The sequence below is a fragment of the Melospiza georgiana genome, chromosome 3 (genome assembly GCF_028018845.1).
Source record: "Melospiza georgiana isolate bMelGeo1 chromosome 3, bMelGeo1.pri, whole genome shotgun sequence".
Taxonomy (NCBI): Eukaryota; Metazoa; Chordata; class Aves; order Passeriformes; family Passerellidae; genus Melospiza; species Melospiza georgiana.
In genome coordinates, this window is record NC_080432.1 from 35826081 (window position 1) to 35849134 (window position 23054).

Consider the following 23054-nt stretch of genomic DNA (forward strand, 5'->3'; position numbering starts at 1 on the left):
AAGCATTTTCAAGGGAGTTTTATTCTGCACTAGTCAGAGTTGATGACTTTTGAAATAGGTTTTAATGTATGAGAATATAATGGTCTTTATTTGTGTAAGATGACTTTTCACTTAAACTTAACAACCCATTTAGAGCAGAGCATAACCAGGACGCTGTAAACCTCCACAAACAGGGCTGGCATTGAGGCTCAGGACAGACAAGGAATCCTCCACAGAAAATTAGCACAGAAAAATGCTTCCCATCTCTTCGTTACTCCAGTTGTATTTTTTTTATCTAATAATAAATGAAACTTTAAAACCCCCCATGCTCATACATTTTAATCTAGACTGCACTGGGAATCCTGTTATCTGTAATATTTTCAGCTGGGCTGTTTTGGTTTACGTGTGTGCTGCGCACACATACACGGTCTGAAACAGCTCTGCCTCTGCCTGTGCCTGTGCTGCATGAACACCAAGAACTTGGGCCATCATTTGTGCAAGCTTTTCAGTGGGGCATGCTCGACTTCACACACATGCTCAGGTCGGAGGTGTCATTGAGTGCTGTCACCTGTCCCTGTGCTGTCCCCACCCAGTGTAGCTCTGCAGCCCTCTGACACAGCCTGGCTCTCCAGGGATTTGATGGGGGTTTGGCCAGTGATACTGGGGATGATTTTGCACATTTTTGCACTGTGGGAAGAGGCTGGGTGAGGAACTGTGGGCTCACAGAGAGCACTGTGGCCGTGTGTGTGACTGGGACCGTCTAGTTCAGCGCCCTGCAAAGAGCAGGGACATCTCCAGGTAGGTCAGGCTTCTCAGAGCACTGTCTTTTAATGTTTCCATGGATGGGACATCCACCTCCTCACGGGGCAACCTGGGCCAGTGTTTGTAAAAACCTTCCTCCTCTTCTTCTCCTCCATGCCCTTCCAACTCCCGTGCCGACCCCTCATCCTTCTTCATCCCTCCAAACCCTCGCGGCTTCTGTGGCTGAAGACTGCTCTGTTCTGTCCTGTTCCGTTCCCAAAGGATTTGGTGAGAAACGAATGAACAGTTCCAGTTTCCGCGCCGTTATTTGTCGGTGCTAATTCCGTGTACAGCAGTGGGTCCCCGCGGGGTCTGACGCCGTGCCGCTCCCGCTGCCGGTGCCCGGGCGGAGCTCACGGTCCCGGACCGAGCATCGGGCATCCCGTGGTCGCTATGGGAACGGGGCGGGCGGGGCGCGGCGGCGGCGGCTGCGGAGCGGCGGCTCCGCTCAACTTCGGCAGCGGCGGCGGCGAGAGGCGCTGCCCCGGCTGGGCGGGACGGCAGCGGGCAGCGCGGTGAGGAAGAGGAGCGGGAGGAGGAGGAGGAGCTGGGGACACGGCCAGTAGGGTGCCCGGCGGTGCCCGGCGGAGGGGACCGCTGTCTCTGCGGCGAAGGGCCCGGGCTGGGTGTCCCGGTCCCTGTGCGGGGAGCGGGCACCGCCCGGCCCGAGCGGCTCCCGGCAGGGCGCGGGGTGCGGCCGCCTCCGCCGGGACGGCCCCGGGAGCGAACCCCGCCTGCAGCTGCAGCCGGTCCCGGCGCCCTCAAGCACCTGCCTTTCTTCCAAGGGCCGCCTCAGCTGCAGGGTGGAAAACGGCACAAAGTTTCCGTGGTTTGGAGGGACTTTCAAACTGGTGCCGGCTCTTGGCGGGAGGCTGAGTGAGTGTGCGGAGGGAGCGGACCGAGCCCTAATCGCTCCAAGGCACTGCCCTAAGCGCAGCTGTTGTATCTCGTCACCAGGGCTAATCCACAGCCCGGTGTGGGTTTAAGCCTGCTGTGCCAGTCAGAGGGCTTGACTGCAAGCCACGTCCTCCTCCCGGTACCCTCTCCGCTCGCCCCGAGTCCGTCTGTCCGCAGGAGCAGCGGGAGCGCTGGTGCCAAAGGTGAGGCGGGATGGGTGGGCAGGGAAGGGAAGGGAGGGAAGGGCCCGGGGCCCCGGCAGCTCTGCCGGGCTGGGCTCGGGCTCGGCTGCCTGGGTGATGGATAAGCGCCAGGTAACTGGTTATGTAAGGACAGGCAATCGAGGAGGAAAGCATGGTTTATGCTGCTTTGTGTTTATTGCCATATTTAAAATCTCTCTGATCAGACGCCTGCCCTGCTAAGTGCCTGCAGGGTGGAAGTTCAGTGTTTGTCAACCCCAGGGAGGTACCACGAAGGTCGGTCAGACAACTTCTGAGTTATGGCACTGTAACTGAGGCTAGCACACACTGTGCATCTCCTAGTGCTGATACATTAATTAAAACCCATGTGAGGACAGCGCTGTTCATGCTCACAGAGGCTCTCTGTGCCCACAGGTGGGACATGCAGCTATTCCAGGGTGGAAAGCGTGAGCTTTCCCGGAGCTCTGCCAGTGCTGTGGGTGATCTCGATAAAGACAGGCTTAAGTTTTCAAGCTGTAAATTTAGCTTTCTTCTTTTGGTTGCTAATTTTGGAACAATGTATATTTTTAAGTAGCTCCTGTCACAATGATCAAACTTAAACACTGGTCCTAGTGTTCTGCAGTACAGAGAAAACTCTGCAGTCAGAGTGGGACTCTGGGGACCTTTGGTCAATATTCATTCTGGTAGATGCCATAACTAAGGTTCAGTCCTGAACAGAAATGTACAGGTGTCTGTTAAACTGCATTCTCACCTGTGATGCAATGAGTTCCTCCTGCTTTCCCAGAAGAAATGTGCATTCTCCATCCAGTCCTCAGTTTGGATGGAGAATGCACATCCCACCTGCCCCTTTTCACAGCACTTGGTCTGGTCTTCACTACAATATATGAATAAAAATACTTCAGAGGGCCTGACAACAGGTGGAATATGCCTTTGGGTCAGAGTTTCAATCTCTTTATATAACTCTGTGTATGAATATCTGCAGTGGATGACAGTATTAGAAACTCCAATCTGTGACATTACTGCCCCTTTAATAACATTGTGTGGTCAGTAGTAGAATGGAGAAAGATGAGCTGGGGATCTCTCAGAGTTTTAATTCTGAAAGTGTTTTGTATTGGTCCCTTCCATCAGATGCTATTACTGTTTTATTGCAGAATACTTTTTTCTGGTGGTTTAGGTGATTTTAATAACAAAAAAAGCTCTGGGTCTGTGCTACCTTCTGAACTCTCATTTACACAGCTGAATGAATGGTGAAGAATACTTTACATCCCTCTGTCCTGACTGGAAACCTGGCTTTGTAGTCTGCAGAGATCAAAGCAAGGTATAGAATTGAAGGTGTGTTTGATCCACCATGGCAAGATCTGAGCAATATATAGGAGGTTTAATAACAAATCAGTCAAACAGAGCAGTTCGTTGTGCTTTAACTTCCTGTCTCCTGTAGGTTTAGGTAACAGTTTAGTGTAAGTTGTATGACAGAGTGATTTTATGGTTGCTAGTGGAAACATTGTTTCGAGCATGAGTGATATATTGGCATAAAAATAGTTCTGTTTTTCAACAAAGGGAACTCATTTGCTTTGATAAGTAGATAAACTGCAAAATACTGCTCTGCTTCATGAGCAGATTTAGTAGAACCCATCCTTTTGCTTTTGCAGATAACACAAAGATTATCTTCTGTAGAGTGCCAGGCATTAGGAGAGCTCCAAGCTATTGGGCCCTTCCTTCACTCTTTCTTTAAGACTGGATTTTCCTCTGGAGTTAATCAACAGAACTCTCATTTATTTCAATGAGATAAATCTGTTTTACATTTGTGCAGCTTTGCTGCAGATCATAGAGCTGTACCTGTTACATCAGCTACCTTTCCTCATGGTGTTTTGGTTAGTGACTGAAAATCATCTTTCTCGTTCTCACCTGAACTTGGGGCCCATTTTGCACTGAATTCTTCTTTCTTTACCCCTCTTGCAATCAAAATGCAGATGTAAAATCCATCAGATACACTTGTTTTCTAGAAGATTGAAACTCTAAGAATGTATTACAAACTGTGGTAATACTGGGAGAGATAAGAGTAGTACTTTTAGCATATTCTCAATTTTAAAGGCTTTCATTAAAAGAAAAAATCTTATGAGGGCTACCAGGTGTAGAAAACGTGACATATTCATGTATTTCATCACTGTTGTGGTATTTCCAGAAGGCCACTCAACCTTTCCTTTGATAGAGAGAGTACCACTCAACCTTTCCTTTGATAGAAATAGTACCACTTGTTTCTTTTCTGTCCTGCAGCACCTTTGGTTCGCTCTGAGTCCCTCCTGTCACGTTTACGTAGCGGCGATTGTTGGTCACGCACCTTCACTAAAGGCTTAAGTGATTTGTGACTCTGTGACAAGGACAGCAGACAAAGAGCCAGTCCCTTTGTGTAGTGCTGACAGTGCCAAACCTGCTGGAGCAAAGGGAATGCAGAGCAGGGGCTGCACACTGAGCAGCAGCACGGCTGTCCCGCAATTTTGGGAGTGGCTGTCCCGCTGCTTTGGGAGCGACTGTCCCGCAGTTTTGGGAGCAGAGCTGGCAGCAGCAGGGTCGGACAGACAGGGGCAGGCAGGTCGGACCCTGAGCGCAGCCATGCTGGGACAGACAGACAGACATTGCCTGGCATGCAGGGGCCTGCTGGGTGCCACAGTGCCCTGTCACAGCTGGCTTTGCTCCTGGACGCTGCTGCGAGGCTGTCCCCAAACACCTGTCACCGCAAAGACGTGACAATGAGGTTGCATTTAAAGCATTCGCTTCATCCCCTGCGCTTCTGTTATTCAAAGCTCCTTGCTACCTGTAGCAGGGTCATGTACCTGGAAACGTGTTAACCACTGTGAATTCCAATTTTTTTAGTCCAGAAATAGCCTGTGTCCATCACAACAGGGGATTCAGTGTGCTTACAAAGCAAAACACAGGTTTTCTGCTGTGGTCTACCCCTGAATGTACTTCAAAGTTCTCTCTCTTTATTCTGCAGGTCAGAATGAGGAATGCTGCTGTGATAATATAATGATATTCGCACTGCTTTTAAATTTCTTGATTGACAAGCTCTACCTACTGCTTTTTCAGCATTAATTGCTTCGTAGCATCCCAGGCTGAGCTTATAATAATTTCCACAGAAATTACAATCACGTGGCAGGTAGCTGTAAACACCTTAGCCTTCCATGTCACTGAACAAGAAATGAGATTCCAGACACAGAGGACGTGGAGTTATTTGGGCCCTGGTAAGGTAAAATTCTCTGTTTGGAGAGGAAAATGGCAAGTAACTTTAAAAGCCCCACAGAATATCCTGAGTTGGAAAGGATGGACAAGGATCATTGCAGTTTAGCTCCTGTACCTGCACAGCACATCCTGAAGTGTCACACCACGTGCCCAAGAGAGTTGTCCAAATTGTTTTTCAGCTCTGTCAGGCTTGGTGCTGTGACCATTTCCCTGGGGAGCCTGTGCCAGTGCCAGCTGCCCTCTGGGTGAAGAGCCTTGTGCTGACATCCATCCTAAACCTGCCCTGACAACTTCAGGCCATTCCCTTGCGTCTGTCACTGGGCACACAGAGGAGAGATCAGTGCCTGCCCCTCTGCTTCTCCTTGTGAGAAAGATGTAGACTGCAGTGAAGTCTCCCTCAGTTTCCTCTTCTCCAGGCTGAACAAATCAGAGAGTGGTGGAGAACAGAGAACAGAGATTCTTTAACAAAGCTATGGTGGACTATATAAATAAAACTGAGAGGGTGTTGGCAGCAGTTTCTTAGTTAGAAGTTGCTAAGATTCTTTGGAATAAAATCTAAAATATATTAATCACAAGAGAAATAGAATTTGAGGTTCATCTTTGATGCTGTTGCTACTTAATGCTACTCCATACAGATAGAGCCAGCAGCAGAGCCCTGACCACAGGTTCTGCCTGAGCAGCTGTTAAACATTGCATCAATTAGCACAGAATTCAGAGAGGGGGGTAGCCAAACCAATTTCAATCTACCCATGAGCTGCAGTCCAGGCAGGTACTTGATACCTTTTGGTATCTGAAGGACACTGGACTTTTCTGGACAATGTAATCCAAATCTTACTGAAGAGGTAAATAATTTAAAACAAATTTTAATGTGCTCTGCAGTTTGACATTATCTCTTTTCCCCCTGACTATGTGTCTTCTAAAAAGTACAATTATGGGGACAATTTGGAGGTCGGACCCACTTTGGAAATAAATTTCTTTGTTTGTTAGCCTGTGATCTGGCATGTGTGGAAAAAGCTAAGTGGGTATCTTGCATGAGCAAATTCTGCTCTCTGACTGTAGCTATAAGGAACCACCACCCACAAGAAGGGAGGGAAGGCATTTCCCAGCTCCTCAGCCCAGTTTGTTGGCATGCTTTGACTGGATGATGATGGATTTCTTGGAAATCTGTCTGCAGCTGAGTGACAGCCTTTCTATTGACATCACTGGATTATGGATTAGGCTTCTCTCACGTAACCCCTTTAAGGCTTCTCCTTCTGTTCCTGCACAATCACCACGCCCCCAAGGCTCTTGAGAGCCACGCAGGACTGTCAGCAGCACTGTGAAGGCAAAGGCAAACCACAGGAGACTTGTCCAACAGAGGACAGAGAGTCCTATTCTACTCTCATTTTTATCAAAATGCACATTTCTCACTCCCTGCATAATCCTCTCCTATCCTGGAGGGCACTACAAGCTGGGAGCAAGGAGAAGGATCAATGGAAATGAATATTTTATTCTCAGAAGTTGATTTTCTGTACGCTAAGCTGGCCCTGCTGATTGACTCATGGTTTAAGACTCTGACAAGGCTTAGCAAGTGGTGATGGAGCCTGGAGGAGCCTGGAAGAGCCTGTGTCTGTCAGGCTGGAGGAACAACCTCCAACTGGCCAAAGACCAGCCAGAGAGCAGGCCAAGGAAACAGACTCCCTTTGCTGGGGAAAGGGCTAGGAAGGGCTGAAACCCTGTGCAAAGAAGGTGAAAAAACAGATAAGGCATGTGAATGTTGATATTTCTGATGGTGAGGTCTTTGGAGCAAGAAGAGGAAATCACATGGGGAAACATGTGAGAAGGTAAAAAAATGGAAGATGAGGCTCAGAACATGCCCTGAGAAAATGGAGAAAGCTACAAAGTACATGAGGAGAAAAATGCAGGAATTGCTGACAGTGTAGAGAACAGTGTAGGAGTTTTGAAGAAAGGCAAAACTAACAGGAAACATTTACACGAAATACTTTCAGCAAGACTTAGTAAAAATTACTAAAATTTTAAGTAACCCCTCAGAGACTGTGAGGGGGGGAGAGAGGGGGAGAAAGCCAGGTATTCCAGACTTTAGCACAGTTAAGGTAAACACATGCTTAAAACTCTGTGAGGTGGTTGGTCAGACTTCAGTCAGCAGTGACCTTCCAGGCAAAGGTCTGGGGTCAATGACACCAAAGTCTCAAACCCCAGGTCTGTTTCTGGAGTAGAACTTACATAAACGCCTCAGAAATTTTGGTTGAATAACACCAGAGATGTTCATCAACTGGACTGTGTCAGCTCCCAGGATAGCCTCTTAGAAGGAATTGGAAAGTGGACTAATTGGGCAACAGAAAGATCTGTATTTAGCTGGGGCAGTGTCTTTTTAAAAATAATTTTAATGTGAATGCTTGCAAAGTATAAATTTGCCCTTTTCCCCAGTAAGAAGGTCAGGTTGTAACTTTTGCCTTTCTTTAGTTGTCCCCATCTTGCCAACAGTGCTTTGAGTTTTTCCACATGGGAAAGCCATTTTGAGTCAGTTAATGATTAGCCTGCCTGTGAACTTCAAATTAAAACCAGCAGCCACAATTAATGGAGCCCACAGTATCTTCTGCAGGCTGCTAAGAGCAGTAGTGGAAGAGTGGTGGCTTGTTGAGCCTGCTAAATAGAGATGGCCACTTGCCAGCTCTCAAAAGGAGGAGATGATGGATGAGGGAGGGGAAGGAAACAATCTCATACAAACAGGACTCCCTTAGGAGCAGCCAGCACAAGCTGCCAGTGTGCATGAAAAGCTTGCATGGGATTTTCGTTCATTTGAAAACAGGCCATTTCAGCTACAGGTCAGGTGCTCTCCTTCCTTTGTAGTCTTCTCATCTGGAAGCAGATTTTTATGGCAGTCAAGTGAAAGCCCCATTTGGGGTCAGAGCTATCCATGTTCCCACACTAAAAGCAATTCTGCCTTTTACCAGAGCTTTCTGAAAACTCTGGGACTGGGCAAAGCTCAGGTCCAGCAGGCCTTGGTATCAGCAGACAAAGTATCCAAAATATTTTTCTGTTTATTCTCTGTAACACTAGTGCTAGGTAAAATGGTTCTCATGCAGAATGCCTTGCTTTGAGGGAGACCTGTGGGACTAAAAACCATAAATGCAATAAGAACAGCCCAGGATCATGCAAAATCCAAGTCTCCTTGCTGTCTTTCCCAGTCTGAGCACTAAATTCCCCTCTTGCTCCTCTTCTAATGAAACAGCTGGTGAGCCAGGAGTAGCTGGAAGGGCATTCCTCAGTTGTAATGCTTTATATTGATTTACCCCTAATGCCACTGAAGTCAGCAGAGTTAAACCAGTGTGAAACCAGGTCATAGCCAGAATTAAAATACAGAAGGGCATGTTCACCTTCATCAGATAAAGGCACAAACACAAATAATAATGGTACCTGTAGCAGCTTACAAAAACTACTGTCATCACAGAAGCTGAAAAGAAACAGGAGACTTTAAATTATTTACAACAGCTTGTGCCCTGTTTTGCCCCTCACTTTTGTTAGGGATACACAGGGGGTGATCAGACCAAGGAAAAGCTCTTCATCCTTAATGCTGTGTGATGGTGAGTGGAGGCACCATGTGGCAAGCTCCAGCTACCCACTGGAGTGGCAGGGTCACTGATTTGAAGCTGTCAGTGCCTCAGTTCCAGCCTGAGCCTGTTCCTGTGTCTGAGCTGAGACACCAGAGCTCTGCCTGCTGCTGTGGGAGCTGTGGCTGGAGGCACTCACCCTGGCCATGGACACAGAGGGAAACATTGGCTGCTCCTCCTCCTCCAGAGCACAGGGATGGGGAGGGGCAGCAGTACCTGCAGCAGCTGCTGGCTGTGGCTGCTGTCACCAGGATAGCCACAGCTGATGCTGCAGGGCAGCCACTGCAGCCTTCTCTCCTGTACAGGCACTGCAAACCAGCCCAGCTGGTGTCGCCTTATTGCAAAGCTCCTCTACCTTCTGGGTGATTTCTCATGGACATCTCCTCACAGCACTGACTCCTTCACAGCACAACCAGCAAACTCCATCTCTCCTCACCCAGCTAACCCACTCTTCTGTAGCACTCTTCTTGTTCTTGATTACAGCTGTGGCCTGTTAAGGGCAGGCCTGTTCCTAACCTCTGGTAATTCATACAGCTGCAGCTCCTCAGGAGAGAGATTACCTCCTGCACTATCTTTATTTCCTTACATTCTATCCCCCCACATCCTGGTGCTCCTGTTTGCAGGGATGGGAGATTTGTGCCTCACACTCTGAGCTGGCTGCACCTGTGGCCTGTGGAAGCTTTCAGGCCTTTTGTGTCTGCCTTCTGAAGAGACTGGCATTGCTTGCTGGGAGAGGTGGGGTATAGGACTAGAGAAACTAGTCCTTTGATGCAGTTTGGAAAACTTCCTGCTTCTAGAAAAGTCTGAGCATTAGAGCCTGAAATAATTTCAGATGTGGGACACTGTACAGACTATCCAGGTTTTTTGGAGCATTTTCCTTTAATGGTGTGATTTATTTACATAGTATGAACACTTTGGAAGGTGAACAGGCTACTGTAGGATGAGTGAATGATGCATGGAAGCATCTTTTCCTTGTAGTCCTGGCAGAATGCTGTGGATCACTTCTTATCCAGGAGTCTGGGAGCTCGTGGCTCTCAGCTCTAGGGGGAGTATTGTGCAGTTATGAGCTTTTGGTGGTTTTTATTGTCACTAAAGGTGGAAGCTTAATGAAAAGCATATTTTCCCCCACCACTTCATGCCTGTCTGTGTCCCAGCAGTGAGGATTTGCTCAGGCCTGCAGAAGCAGACTCTTTAATCCCTTGCCCTCATGTTAACTTTTGACGCCATGTCCTGCTTGGGCTGCTGCCAGAGGAGCCTCTCTGTAATCCCAGCTGCAATCCTTATTTGTGCCACCCCTGTCCCCAGGGGCTAATGGGAGGGAGCAACAAGGCACGTAAGTGCTCTGTGTGAAGAAACAGATGCTGTTTTTCTCCTCTTCAGCTCCCCAGTGCCTGTTTTGGAGTCCATTGTGTTTAAATACAAGTACAATAGGTAATAACTTTGTTCCATGCATTGTCCTCCTGAAGGGACAACATGAAGGGATTGGCTGGGTGGGGAGTTAATTCCATCTTTTTCTGAGCTGATTGATGCAGTTTGTTCTGTCTGCTAAGTGCTGGGTAACTCCCAGCAGCAGAAACCTCTCACTTAGAAGTAACAATAGTTTAAACCTTGGTATGCTTCTGCTTCCCTCTCAGAGCAGCCTCAGTTCCCTTGGCACTGGGGGTGCTGCTGAAGGTACTCCTGCAGCAAAGCAAATAATTGGACTTGTAGATGGTGGTGTAGCCTCTGCTGCATGCAGCAACACATTTGCTAAATAATGGTTAAAGCTCTGGCCCTGTACCTCAGGCTCCTGTGAGTGCTGCCCAGGCAGGGTGAGCTCTGCTGCTGATGTTACAGCAGCAGGAGCAGCAAACCTACCCAGGTGTGTTTGGTTTGTGTGGCAAGGGATGGGGGCTATGGCAGTGGCTCCTGTGGGACACTGCCAGAAACTTCCCCCGTGTCTGACACAGCAAATGGCAGATGGCTCCAGCAAGGACCCACTGCTGGCCAAGGCTGAGCCCTTCAGTCCAGCTGGCAGCACCTCTGGGATAGCAGGTCTAAGAAGGGGAGAAAACAAAAAGGAGACAGAAGGGAGGCTATGGGATGGCAACAGCTCTAAATACCCCAAGGTCGGTGGGGAAGGAGGGGCAGGAGGTGCCTCAGACAGTGGAGCAGAGATCCCCCTGCAGCCCATGGGGAGGCAGCTGTGCCCCTGCAGCCCATGGAGGTTCAAGGGGATGAAGAGATCCACCTCCAGCCATGTCCACAAGAGGCTGGGACCCAAGGGGAAGACCACAATGGAAGAGGCTCCTGGCAGGACCTCCTGGAGAGAGGAGCCCAAGCTGGAGCAGGTTTGGTGGCAGGACTGGTGGCACCATGGGGAATCCACACAGGGCAGCCTGTTCCTGTTCCTGTACTCCTGTGAGAGACCCAGGCAGGAGCAGTTCATGAGGAACTGCAGCCCATGGGAAGGACTGACACTGGAAACGTTTGTGGAGGACTGTCCCCATGGGAGGGACCCCACACTGGAGCAAAGGAAGGATGAGGAGTCCTCCCCTTGAGGAGGAGGGAGCTGCAAAAACAGCTGCAGTGTAGTGAACTGACCACAGCCCCCATTCCCTATCCCTCTGTACTGCTGGGTGGGTGGGAGGAGGTAGAGATTTTGGGAGTAAAGCAGAGCCTAAGAAGAAGAGAAGAGTGGGGGAAGGTGTTTTAAGATTTGGTTTTATTTCTCATTATCTAAGTGTGATTTGATGAGTAATAAACTAATATACCCACGATGAGTATGTTTTGTGCCTGACAGTAATTGCTGAGTGATGTCCCTGTCCTTCTCTCAAACCATTCATTTTCTCTCTCCTGTCCAGCTGGGGAAGGGAGTGATTGAGCCACTTTGGTGGGCACTTGGTGGGCATCAGCTTCAGCCCACTGCAGCAGGTCACAGAGGAGATCTCCAAGGATCTCCTGGCTAGAATGTATCTCCCAGCCATCCTTTGACTCCGTGCACTGGGTTTTTACAGGTGGGGTTGCTGCAGGGTCGTGCCCTCCCACAAGGGTTCAGCCAGGTGAGCCCAAGCCCCGTGTGTGAGCAGGAGAACGCTTCCCCAGCCTGCAGGAAGCAAAGCATCCTTGTAACCTGGCCTCAGGTGGCAGGGCTGTGACTCATTTCAATGACATGCTGAGAGGAAGTGAGGGTGCCTCTTCACCCTCTGTCTCGTGCTCTGAGTGAGCTGGCTGCTGCAGGTGAGATTTCTCAAGGTTTTGGAATCTCTGCTGGTTACAGTGACCCCGAGATGCGTTGGAAAGTCTCCTTGCCCAGTCCAGCCATTGAAGAAGGAGTCAGAGCTCTTCTGTTCTCATTCTCAAGGTTGTTTATTGTTTCTAATCTATAAAATTCTTTCTCCAACCCGCCACAGATCTGTCTGGCAGGTTGGGTTGAGGCACACTGCCCGTTCTTAGGGCAGTCTTGTCTTTTTTATGCTAAAAACTACGTGTACATGATTTACTATTACTTCCCAATACCTAACACCTATGTTAGACAGTGAGCTTCTACTCTAAACCAGTCTAAAAGTGCCAGCATCACCCAGAAGATGGAGGCTAGGAAGAAGAAGGAAAAAGGACAAGGCAAGCCCAAATTCCTCCATCTTGGGACCCTGAGCCCCCATTCTAAAAACCTCAAAAATCTATTTTTCACCTCATGACAAACTAACTATTATTCTACTTATACTTTTTTGACTTGTAATTCTTCATATAAAGGTTGGTAATTTTTTCCATGGGTCAAGATCAAAGGCACAGGGGTCTTGGGCACTGTGTCAAGGTCTCTGAGCCCCCTGGGCAGGGGCTCCAACCCTCTAGTGATTCGGCCTCCTGCTGGGCTCAGGTTTGCCCCCAAGCAGGCTACAGGGCCTGATAGCTCAGTCCTTAATGGGGACAGACTGCCTGAAATCCAAGCAGCTCTCAGCCTCTGGCAACCTTAGTGAAAATAGTGAGCTTAAGGGATGATAACAGCTCTTTAGTGATTATCAGCTCTTTGTGATTCCAGCCCTTAGCTTGCCACAGGAAGGCAGATGCAGGGAGAGAGAGGAGAAGGCCGTTCTGGCATTCCACACACATGTTTTTAGTGGTTGTTCTCTGAAGGTTCCAGTGACAGCTCCTCTAACCAGCATGGGCTAAAACAGCCCATTATATGGGATACAGGGGGATCAGAAATTGTCCAATAGCAGGGGTTAAAGGAGAGTGACCTATGGGGTTACAGAGAGATAAGCAGGGGTTCGGAGGCAGAAGACAGGGGCTTCTAGCTATTCACCATTGTCAGAACCAAGGACATCCCTCTGGCTGTCCTGAGCAGCCAAGACCCCTGCCAGGGGGCTCAGAGACCCTGGCACAGAGCCCAAGATGCCTGTGGTTTTGATTATGACCCATGGAGCAAGTTACCAACTTCAGATGAAGATCAGCAAGCCACAACAGTTTAAGTAGAATATTAGTGAAGTTATCAAAGGATGGAAAAGTAGATTTTAGGGGTTTTGCTATGGGGGTTCAGGTGGCAAGATGGAAGGAACTGGATGTGTCCATCCTTTCTCCTTCTTCTTCTTGGCCTCCATCTTCTGTTGTGATGGTCTAGAGTAGAAGCTCACTGTCTAACATAGGGGATAGGTATTGGAAAGTAATTGTAGACATTGTATACGTAGTTTTTACTATAAAGACATAACACCGCCCCGGGGGCAGGCAGAGTGCCTGGACTGTCTTGCTGAGCTGACCTCAGCAGGGCAGGAGAAAATTTTTTATAGATAAGATAAAATAAACAATCTTGAGACCGAGAAATGAAGAGCCCTGACTCCTTCTTCAAGTGCTGGGCTGGGAAAAGAGACTTTCTAACATTTCTCAGAGTCACTCTGACCAGCAGAGACCCCGAGACACCATGACTTGGCATTTCCTACCTTTAGGCCTCTGCTCTCCACGGGGCCCTTGCAGGCCCTGGGCCTGCTACACTCCAGGGCAGCCAGAGGAATTTCCTGGGTTGCCACACCAAGGTGCCCAGCACCAATTATTTCCAAGTGGTTATCCAGCAGCAATTTCAACAGCAGACTGGAGGGGTGAGGGGGGAAGTGCTCTCAGCAGAGGTGTGCTGATGATGGCACTGTTCTTTTTCTCTCCCTCTCCACCCTCACCCCACTCCCTGCAGAGACACACGGAGCACGATGTCCCTGGCATCCTGGTTCAGGTGGAACGAGCCCCCAAACCGCATTTCCCAGAGGAGCCCCACGGAGATGGTGGTGGAGACGCTGATGATGGAGCTGAGCTGGCAGATGAAGCAGGCCGAGAAGCAGCAGCGCGAGCGCGAGAACGAGTACCGGCGCATGAAGAGCGGCGTGGACTACGGCTGGCTGGTCAGCTACCCCAAGCACAGCTACGACATCAGCCCCGGGGAGAGGCTGCAGCTGGAGGACATGTGCACCAAAATACACCCTTCCTACTGCGGGCCTGTCATACTCAGGTACTGTGAAGGATGGGATGATGAAGAGCTTGCCTTTCTCCCTTTCCTCTTTAGGATGTGTGAGGAGAGAGTGAGAGTTGCTAGGACCAGCAGAACCAAAATGTGGCATCTTGTATCGTGAGTTGTGCTGGGATAGTGTCTTTGTGAGAGAAGGGAAATCTAATGTTTTAAGTCAGTTTAACATCATTTCCCCCAAGAAGTTACAGAATGCTATTTCCCTCTGACATTGGTTGAGTGCTTCATGCTCCTGAGTAGCCAGAGCAGCATTACCTTGCTGATGAACAGGTACCATCTCAGTACCTGTTCAGACTTTGGAATCATAGAGAAACTGAGATTTAAATGGACCTGTAGAGGGATATACTTCCACCTCCTACTTGGAATAGGGCCACCTTCAAAGTTAGATCAGGTTGCTTAGGGCCTTGCTCTGTCCACTGTTGAATATCTCTGAGGGAAGAGTTTCCATAGCCTCTGAACAGCCTCCTTTGGTGTTTCTCCCCTCACACTGGAGCTTTCATTCCTGGATTTAAGCTGTCCAGCAGGTCTGTTGAGGCACTTGTCCCTAGTGTTAGTGTCAGCCTAAAGGTGCTATTATTTATTTCAGCCTGTGAACCAGGTATTCCCAGAGAATGTCTCTCTTTCCTACCCTCCCTCTTCACCCTAGACATGGAGTCATGGGATGCAGGTGGGGATGAGTTAGTTTGAACAGCCAAGTGGTGCTTCTGACTTTTGCAGTGTTTAGATGTGCACAAAGCCTCTCTTGCTGCTGAGCCTTTCAAGTGCTGCCCTTAGGGTTGCTGCCTGCCTGCTGAGTGACCTCCTGTGAGAATGCCTTTAGAAACTGATCTAAGCCTGCTCTAGCATGCAGACTGGAAGGGAAAGGTGTGGCTCTTTTCCTTCTGGGGTGGCTGTTCTAAGATAAACTCTTGCACTTGGCACAGTGAAGGCGAACTTGGCAAAGCGAGGAGCAGTGACTCTGCAGTGCACCTCAACCAAAGCAAAGTTGTGCAATGAGCCTTTATAATCAACTTCCCCTGCTCCAACATGTTCTTCAGATGGGATTAGAGTGAACACAGTCCTTACAGAACATATACAAGAGGCTCTCAGCACCCTGCAGTCCCTCACTGCATATGCTGGCTCCTGTTTTGCCTTGAATTGCAGCTGCAAAAGTGCTGGAAATAGCTGCTCCTCTGTTTTACAGTGGATGTAGCCAGTAAAGAATGCCAAAATTCCCTCTCTAGTCCTCATTTTCCCTGGGGCTGAACCTTGGAAGCAACCTGGTACACAGAGCCTTGGCTCTTGCAGAGGTTGCCATGATGGCAGAATTTGGGATCATTCAGTGACCAAGACCTCTCCAGTGAAAATTTGCTGGGAATAGCACCTGCCTTGTGGTTGTATAACTCCAAGCTATGCTGTAAACAAGCCACTTCAAACCCCTGGGATTCAGAGCTATCTTTACCATCCCCAGGGCCACTGAGCAAGGTCTGGCTGGCTAACAGGTTATTTCCATGGCAGCAGGCTTTGTTTGCTGGAGCAGAGAGGCCCCAAGGTTCATCCTCTTCTGGAAAGTATTAAGCTGAGCCATATAGAATTTGCTGCTCTGCTATTTGTTTTTTATTTAATTGATACAGATCATGCTAGATGTCTGATTTCAGTGCAGCTTGTAATGGTTGTTCACTGTTGTTCAGGATTCAGCATACTGATAAATGTAAGTAGATAAAGGCAGTAGATAAATGTACTCAACAACGTTGGTGGACTCTGTGTGGGTGACTGAAGTAGGCTAAAACCATCCTCTTAAAACTCCTCTTACAAATAGGGTGCTGTCATAAATTGTATTACACCGTGATTTGAGAAGTGGCATGTTTTACAGAGCTTGCATGCTTAGCAGAGCCACACTAAAATAAACTCTGAGGATTTCATAACCTTTGTTGGTTCAATTCTGTGGCTGAGAAGGGGCTATCACAGGCACAGAAATGGTGGAACTGGATTGTGTCAAAGGTCTGGCTGATCTGATGAGCAGTCTGCATTGACCAGTGGCATCAGTGTAAGGAAAAGAGCAAAGGACAAGGAAGAAAATCCAACAGCAGGGACAATTAGACCTCATGTATAGCATCCAGCTTACTGTGCCTTATAACTGGGAGACTTTTGGAGCCACAAGTGGACCTTCTATCCATAATTGGCTGATGTGGCTTTTTCTTTCAGTTGTTTAAGTTGTGGGAGCTTTTCTCTTTTTGAACATGTATAAATTTATAACATTTTGGCACCCCGTGGCAGAGCTCCACTCCTGAACTACAACTCTGTTACAAAAAAACTGTGTTTTGCTTGTCTTAAGCTAATGTGTCCTAGTTTTATTCAATAATCCTTTCATCTTTGTTGGAAATGTTAAGAGTTGACCCCTCTCCTTTTCTACCTTCTAACTGAGAGCTCTGTCATTCCATGGAATTTTCATTGCTGGTGAGGAAACAAAGAAAAAGAATGGGGCTTGCTATGCTAGGAGGTGAAAATATACAGGGGAAAGAAAGAAAAAAAGAAAGAGCCTACGATTTAAAAGAAAGACAGCCAAAATTGGATAAATTCTCTTTTCAGAAGTGAGATAAGATGGAGATTTTAGTAACTTTCCCAAAATTCCATAAGATGAGTATAATAGGAATGCAATGAAACCTCCACATTCCCAGATAAGTACTTTAATAATAAGATCACTGCACTGCTGATGTGCACTTCTCTGTGACTTCCTCATATGTAGCAGCTTTTAGAAAAATCTTCCACCTAAAAAAAGTTTGTGAGCTTGCATTGGGAAATTCAATTGCAGAGCATGTACCTTACCAAAGCCCTTGGTTCTGACTGAAATAGTAAGCTTGATCTTTTCCCTTCCACTTAAGATATTTGAAGAGCTAAGGTCCTTTTTGAAGTCCTTTTTGCACTCAACAAGCACGTAATTCTTAAATAACACAAAGAGCAGGCATCTTGCAAGACTGCATAATTTGTTTTGTTTGTGTCATGCAAGGTCTCCTGCTTTGTGAGCCTCTGAGTTCAGAGTCAAAGCCAGAACAAAACATTTTTATGTGAGTTGTCAGAGATGTCACTTTGTTCTCTAAAGGTCTAAATGATCCAAATTGTCCTTTCTGTGGGTGTGGGCTCATTTACTGAGAGGCAGATTTTCTCCAAATTTGTTTCTTTAGATGTGGAGGAGGCTGGAAAGGAGCACTTCACAAATGAACAGGGTTTTTTCAGATCCAGATTGCCTATTTTGTATTTTGGGTCAATAGGAACTTCTCTTTGAGGCTCTTGGAATTCTGGAAGGATTCAAATAGACTGCAAATAGCATCAGATATCTGGAGACTCTGATTCACCTCATGCAAATAAAGCCATTGCATTCAGGAGTAACTTAGCTTTAGGTTACTGGGTTAGAGATCTCTGTTTATTTAAAATGAAATCCTGGAGCCAGCTGAAGGAAATGACAGTGAGTTTTGTGAGGTCTGTAGTACCTATCTGCCCTGGTCAAACTGAACAAGTAGAATGGTATGTTGCCAATTAAAAATGCTGGATTTTTTCCCATTTTTACTCAGAGCTTTTGCCGTAACCAGAGCTAGTTAAAGTCTGTTTAATTTATTTCAGTTTCAGCAAAAGTGAAACAGTTGGTTTATGTCCTCCTGTGTCCAGAGGGAAACAAAAGACTCCCTTGTATGGAAATGTGAACCTGCATTTTGGTGATCTGAGTTGTTATCAATATCCCAGGCTAAGGACTGTAATTTTATAAGGATTGTGTGTAGCTGAAGTGGCCTTCCTAGTAAGACTTAATGTAAGACAAATGACTAAAATCAGAAATGGATTTATTTACAATGACAAGCTTAAGTTTGAGGTGATGTGACACAAGTGTTGCAATTAGTGTGAATGCTGTAATTCTTTGGGAGTCAAGGAGCCTTTTCTAGCAAAGCTGTTTGAGTGTCACCCTAGAACCAGAATTACTGCTCAAAATATAGATTCAGGAGTCAGCAGCTAATTATTAGCACTAAGCAACCCCACATTTTCTTTGAATGACTAAATCTACTTAGAGCTCCCCATTCAGACAGGCACTCAGGAATACCCTGAACTATAAGCACATTGTTTAAATCCATGGACTTTCACTGGATTTAACAGGTCTTTAAAGTTCAGGCTGTTCTTAGGGAACCCACTGTACAGGGGACCTACAGAATAACACAGGCAGGTGACAGTGCTTTAAAAAGCAGTGCCAGGATGAGCCAAGCACGGCAGGACTCTTGAAACCTGACAGCCCCATAAAGCAATGAAAGGGACAAATTTGTTTGAACTGTGATTCAAACAGTGCCTGGACTGGGGAATGTGCTCATCCCTGTGTATGCCTCTTCATCCTCCCCAGGTCTGTGCTAGTTCAAGGTGAGTTTTTGTCACGTCCCAGTCACTGTGTGACGTGCATGATGTATTCCAGGAGAGCAGCCAGCACTCCCACAGCTTGAGCCACAGATCAGATACAGAGGTCTGCTTTTGTGATGAGTAAGGGAGCCCTGCTGAGGTGTTTCTGGACATGGTTGTGAGGTTGCCTAGTTTGAAACTATCCCATGCACAAGAGTAAGGGTGTTAACTTGTGGTAGAAGACAGATGAGCCTTGTGCAATTTTGTGTACTTAACCCCACTGAGCAGCTTTGTGTGGAGTTTGTTTCCCAAGACACAAGGCCATACTGCCTGATTCCAGTGGTTTTCTGGTTTTGTATGTTGGCTGTTCTGTGCAGAGAGCAGACTGCTGGAGCATTCAGCATATCAGCTGGTGTTCACTGACACCTGGGGAAGATGGCTTTGGTTATGTGTAGGTGCCTGCAGCAAAACCATCTTTTTTTTTCTGATACACAGACTGGTGTAGCTGGAGCTCAGCCCTGATAACCTGTCCATCTTTTCTGTAGAGAAATATTTGTGGTGTGCACTCCTTTAGGATTTCCTACATGAGCTTGTCCGTTACCCAGACGTGCTGGTACTGAAGTTAGGTGGGCATTAGTAAAGGGGTGAAGTTAGTTCATCCTGTTAGGGGAGAGAAAAGGATCCCCTTTCCCTTCTCCATCAGAATCAGGGTGGCTTTCCATTGTGTGACTGGCAGACAGCCTTTTGGATTACTTTCTCTTTGTTTCTTAGACCTGCTCAAATCCTTACAAAGTAGTTTTGGTGTTGGTCCTGAAAAGTTAGAGGTAAATCTTAACAGCAGACTTGATAAAACTAAGCTAAAAAGAATGCAAACAGGCAGAGAGCTGTGCAGGTGGAAAGCTACCCTGATTTCAGAAAACTGTTTCAGCTGGATTGGTTGGGAGTGTTTTCAGCAACCCAGGGCATTAGCACTGGAGCTCTTTGCTCAGGGGGAATATTTGCTGTCACATCATTCATTTCCCTCTGGTACCCAGAGCCAGGCACTGGCCCAGTAATAGCCTGATGTGTGCTGCTCCCTGCTCTGGAGCCACAATCCAGCAGCGGGACACACAGCCTCTGAAAGTGGAGGCAGTGAGGAGGCCTTTTGCGTGCACAATTGCCAATACAAAAGAGGAGGATGTAATTATATGTATAAAATATGATAGCACCTCTCTTTAAAACACACATTGAGATAAAATAATGGAGTGTCTCATTTTAGTTCACCTCTGCAATAGAAATCCTTTGAAGCTGCTTTCCCTGGTATAATAATAAGAATGTTGAGAAGACTTGAGTTTCTATGGACTCACCTGTCTGTGCTTCAAATAGGATAAAGGGGAAAATGTATTTATTGTGAAAACTGTATTTTGGGCTCTTTGATAATGCAACTGAAGTGCTTCCTCAAAAGGCAAAAAGGAAGTTTGCAATGTCCAACAAATCCCAAAGTTTGCAATGTCCAACAGTTCCTGCTGTTGTCTGCTAACCCTCAGCAAGAGATCATCTCTTTCCCTTCCAGGCTCTGCACAATTCTGTTTGGCATCACTGTGCCAGTGCTTAAATACCAGCATGAACTGCAGCACCTGCAGCACCTCAGAGGCCTTTTGCACCCAAACATTCAAAGTTTGCACCCAAACATTCAAAATTTGAGGTTTTTGGTGAGGGGGCAGAGGAGGGAGATTAAGAATTGAAAGTGACTGAAACAGTTAAGGAACATTTTGGTGCCTTTGGAAGGTTTTGTGTCAATCTGCTCTGGCTGGACACTGGAAGGCACTGGTGCTTCTGCTGACACTGAGTTCCTTCAGTGGGCAACTTTGGTGTCCCCACAGCTGTACCTGTAGCTGCCAGTACTTGCTGGGAGGGAAATATCAGGATACAGCAGGGTGTCAAGATGTGTAGCCGATTTCAGGCCTCCACAGTCGGAGTCAAAATACATAAGCATGCAAAAAGTTTTTCTGGTTTCTCTTTGGCTTGGTTTCTGTCCCTGCTATCTTGGGTATCCTTTGGCACACCATTAAGCAATGCAATTCCATATTGTGCTAAACTCCTTCTTACATTCCTGGGGCTTTTCAAAAACCCAAGAGGCAATATCTTATTCTATCAGCTTCTGCTGCATTGGGCTCATTTAAATACAGTCCTACTGTTTTCCATCCTTGTTCAGTTCTGCTGGAGGAAAATATCAAAATGCTTACCTTATATACTTTAGCTTCCCTGCAGTACAAACACCTGGATTTTAGTGAAGTACTAGCTTAGCTCTGTGTCTGCTTGCAGGTATAATTTTACCTTAAGAACTGATAATTTATTAGAAGAGCAGCCACATTACCACCTGTCACAAATGTGTACTATTACAGAGCAATCAGAATATCTAAGTGACCAGAGGGTGAGCCTTGGGAGTGGCTCCCACACTCTCCAGGCTGGGGACAATTCACCCAACAAGGTGTCAGCAATGGCATGATCTCTTCATTGCTCAGCCTGTGGCCCATTCAGTGGCTTCAAGAAAAGTATTCTGCCCTGCATCTTATCTTCCTCACCTTCACAATAAACAGTGATGATTCTTCACTTCCTTGGTACTAATCTAGGTTAATAAATGTCAAAAAAACTCCACTTTGAGCTCTTTGCTGAGAAGGTACTGAAATAATTCAGAGTTATCTAATTAGATACAGCATTGTGCTGCCAACCGAGACATTTTCAGCTGAGCCAGTCCATTATGTCACAGGAATTCATAGGAAGATGAAACACCAGGGAAAGAGTACCAAAGAAAGTGACTGGATTTTCCTTTGTCTAGAGCCATTGGGTAATGCTATCAGGAACAAGAATGGAAAACAGGGGAAGTCACGTGGGGCTTTCCCTGGTCTACCTTGAGCTTCTGGTAAGCTGCAGTTCAGGGACTATTTCAAGCAATGATGTGCATTTGGACAATCACATTTAATCAGCAGTGCTGGGGACATTTTCCACAAACTTATCCAATAATTTTGTTTCTTAAGCTATTAATAGCATTGAGTTCTGGTTTAATAGGTTGTTGTGTGAAAAGAGCACTTCCTTCTGTTTCAAACTTGCCTTCTAGCTTTGTTTGGTTCTCCCTATTATTTCTTGTGCTTATAAGAAACAGTGATTCATCTCTTCCTTACATTCCCTGGCTTGCTTGTGATTTTAGAGACCTTGGGCATATCTTCACGGCCCCTCCTTGTTGTTGTTCCTTTTTGTGCAGGGAGTCCCATTTAGCAGGAAAGTGCAGGTTCCAAGCCTAGCACAGGGATTTGGCAGCAATCTGGAATTTGAAGTTTTTAATCAAAGCTGTGCCTTGCCTGTGCTTCCAGGTTCAGGCAAGTGGTTGCAGAGTACGAACCAGAAGCGCAGGAAGTATCCCGGCTCTTCCGCTCCGTCCTGCAGGAAGCTGCTGAGAAGATCAAAGAGGAGGAAGAGGCTAAGAAGCTTGCAAGGCAGTGGAACACAAAGAACAGAACCAGCCTCTCCTTAACAACATTTAAATCTCGGTCCAGGATCTCCCCATTCATCAGTGACATCAAGACCATCTCTGAGGATGTGGAACGGGGCACCCAGCCCAACAGGAGGGTTTGGAGCATGCCAGAATTTCGGAACACCAAGGACTTCTGACTCTATACTCAATAGGTTTTTAGACACTGATCTTTCAAAGCCCAGTTAACCCTTTTTTAACTCTACTGTTCTTTTTTCCATCTCTCTTTTCCTGCCTGTCTCTGTGTTGGAAGCTGTGTCTGTAGTAATTGCTGCTGATGCCTGCAGCCTGTCACACCATTTATTACCAAACATGGTAGCCTTTCCTGTAACTCAGTAGCTGTTCAGAACCTTAAGGACCTTAAGGCTCATTTACTATCTCATTTTTATTACTGCTTTCTTGTGGAAAATGCATTAGTTTTGCTATGTCTGTCTTCTCCCTTTCCCCTCCAGCCTGGATGTAGTTATCTATAAAAACTTTTGGCTCAAGCTACTGAGAGCTGCTGGCTGCACCGATCTTGCTGAAAGCAAGACAGCCACTTAAATGAGTGGGGCTTGCAGGATCAGGCTTGTGAGCTAAAGCTAGTATCTGATTTGGAACTGAACTTCCTTTTCCAACTAATAGCCTTCCTCAGTGCTACAACAAACTTCACAGGTAACCTCAGCACTGCTCTTGATCTGCTTTTTTTGCTGACAGTTCACAATCCAACCTGGGTAGAAACAGAGCCAAGCTTTTTGAGATTAAAGACCAATCATGTTCCACAACCACCAGTTTATGCATGTTCAAGTTTCTTGGGTACTTTCTCTTTTGTGCAGGCAGAACCCCCAGAACTTTGCACCTGCAGAGCAGATAGAAATGTATCACCCTGCTGTGTAGATACAGAGGTGGATACCTCAGTGCTGTGTCAAGTGCTGTTCTGGGGCCTCAGTGCTCTGTGTTGCTGAGCTAAGTGCTCTACCTACACCCCCGAAATTTAACAGAAATCA

At 46.9% G+C, this 23054-nt stretch overlaps 1 protein-coding gene across 2 annotated transcripts; it reads left to right on the forward strand.

Moving 5' to 3' along the window:
• The first annotated feature begins 574 nt into the window (after nt 1-574).
• RD3 (RD3 regulator of GUCY2D) lies at nt 575-22832 on the forward strand. Of its 2 annotated transcripts, none has more exons than XM_058019766.1 (3): nt 575-777; nt 13884-14195; nt 21911-22832. In XM_058019766.1, the coding sequence occupies exons 2-3, from the start codon at nt 13900-13902 to the stop codon at nt 22206-22208; spliced, it is 594 nt and encodes a 197-aa protein (XP_057875749.1). In that variant the 5' UTR covers nt 575-777; nt 13884-13899; the 3' UTR covers nt 22209-22832. The 2 variants fall into 2 exon arrangements, with proteins under 2 accessions (XP_057875749.1, XP_057875748.1); XM_058019765.1 differs by lacking the exon at nt 575-777 and adding an exon at nt 1257-1880.
• The last annotated feature ends 222 nt before the right edge of the window (nt 22833-23054 follow it).

Excerpts from the sequence above, each read along its gene's own strand:
- RD3 (XM_058019766.1), top strand. The coding sequence starts at position 13,900 with ATGTCCCTGGCATCCTGGTTCAGGTGGAACGAGCCCCCAAACCGCATT. Across the intron at positions 14,196-21,910 it reads TGCGGGCCTGTCATACTCAG|GTTCAGGCAAGTGGTTGCAG; the intron begins GTACTGTGAAGG and ends CTGTGCTTCCAG.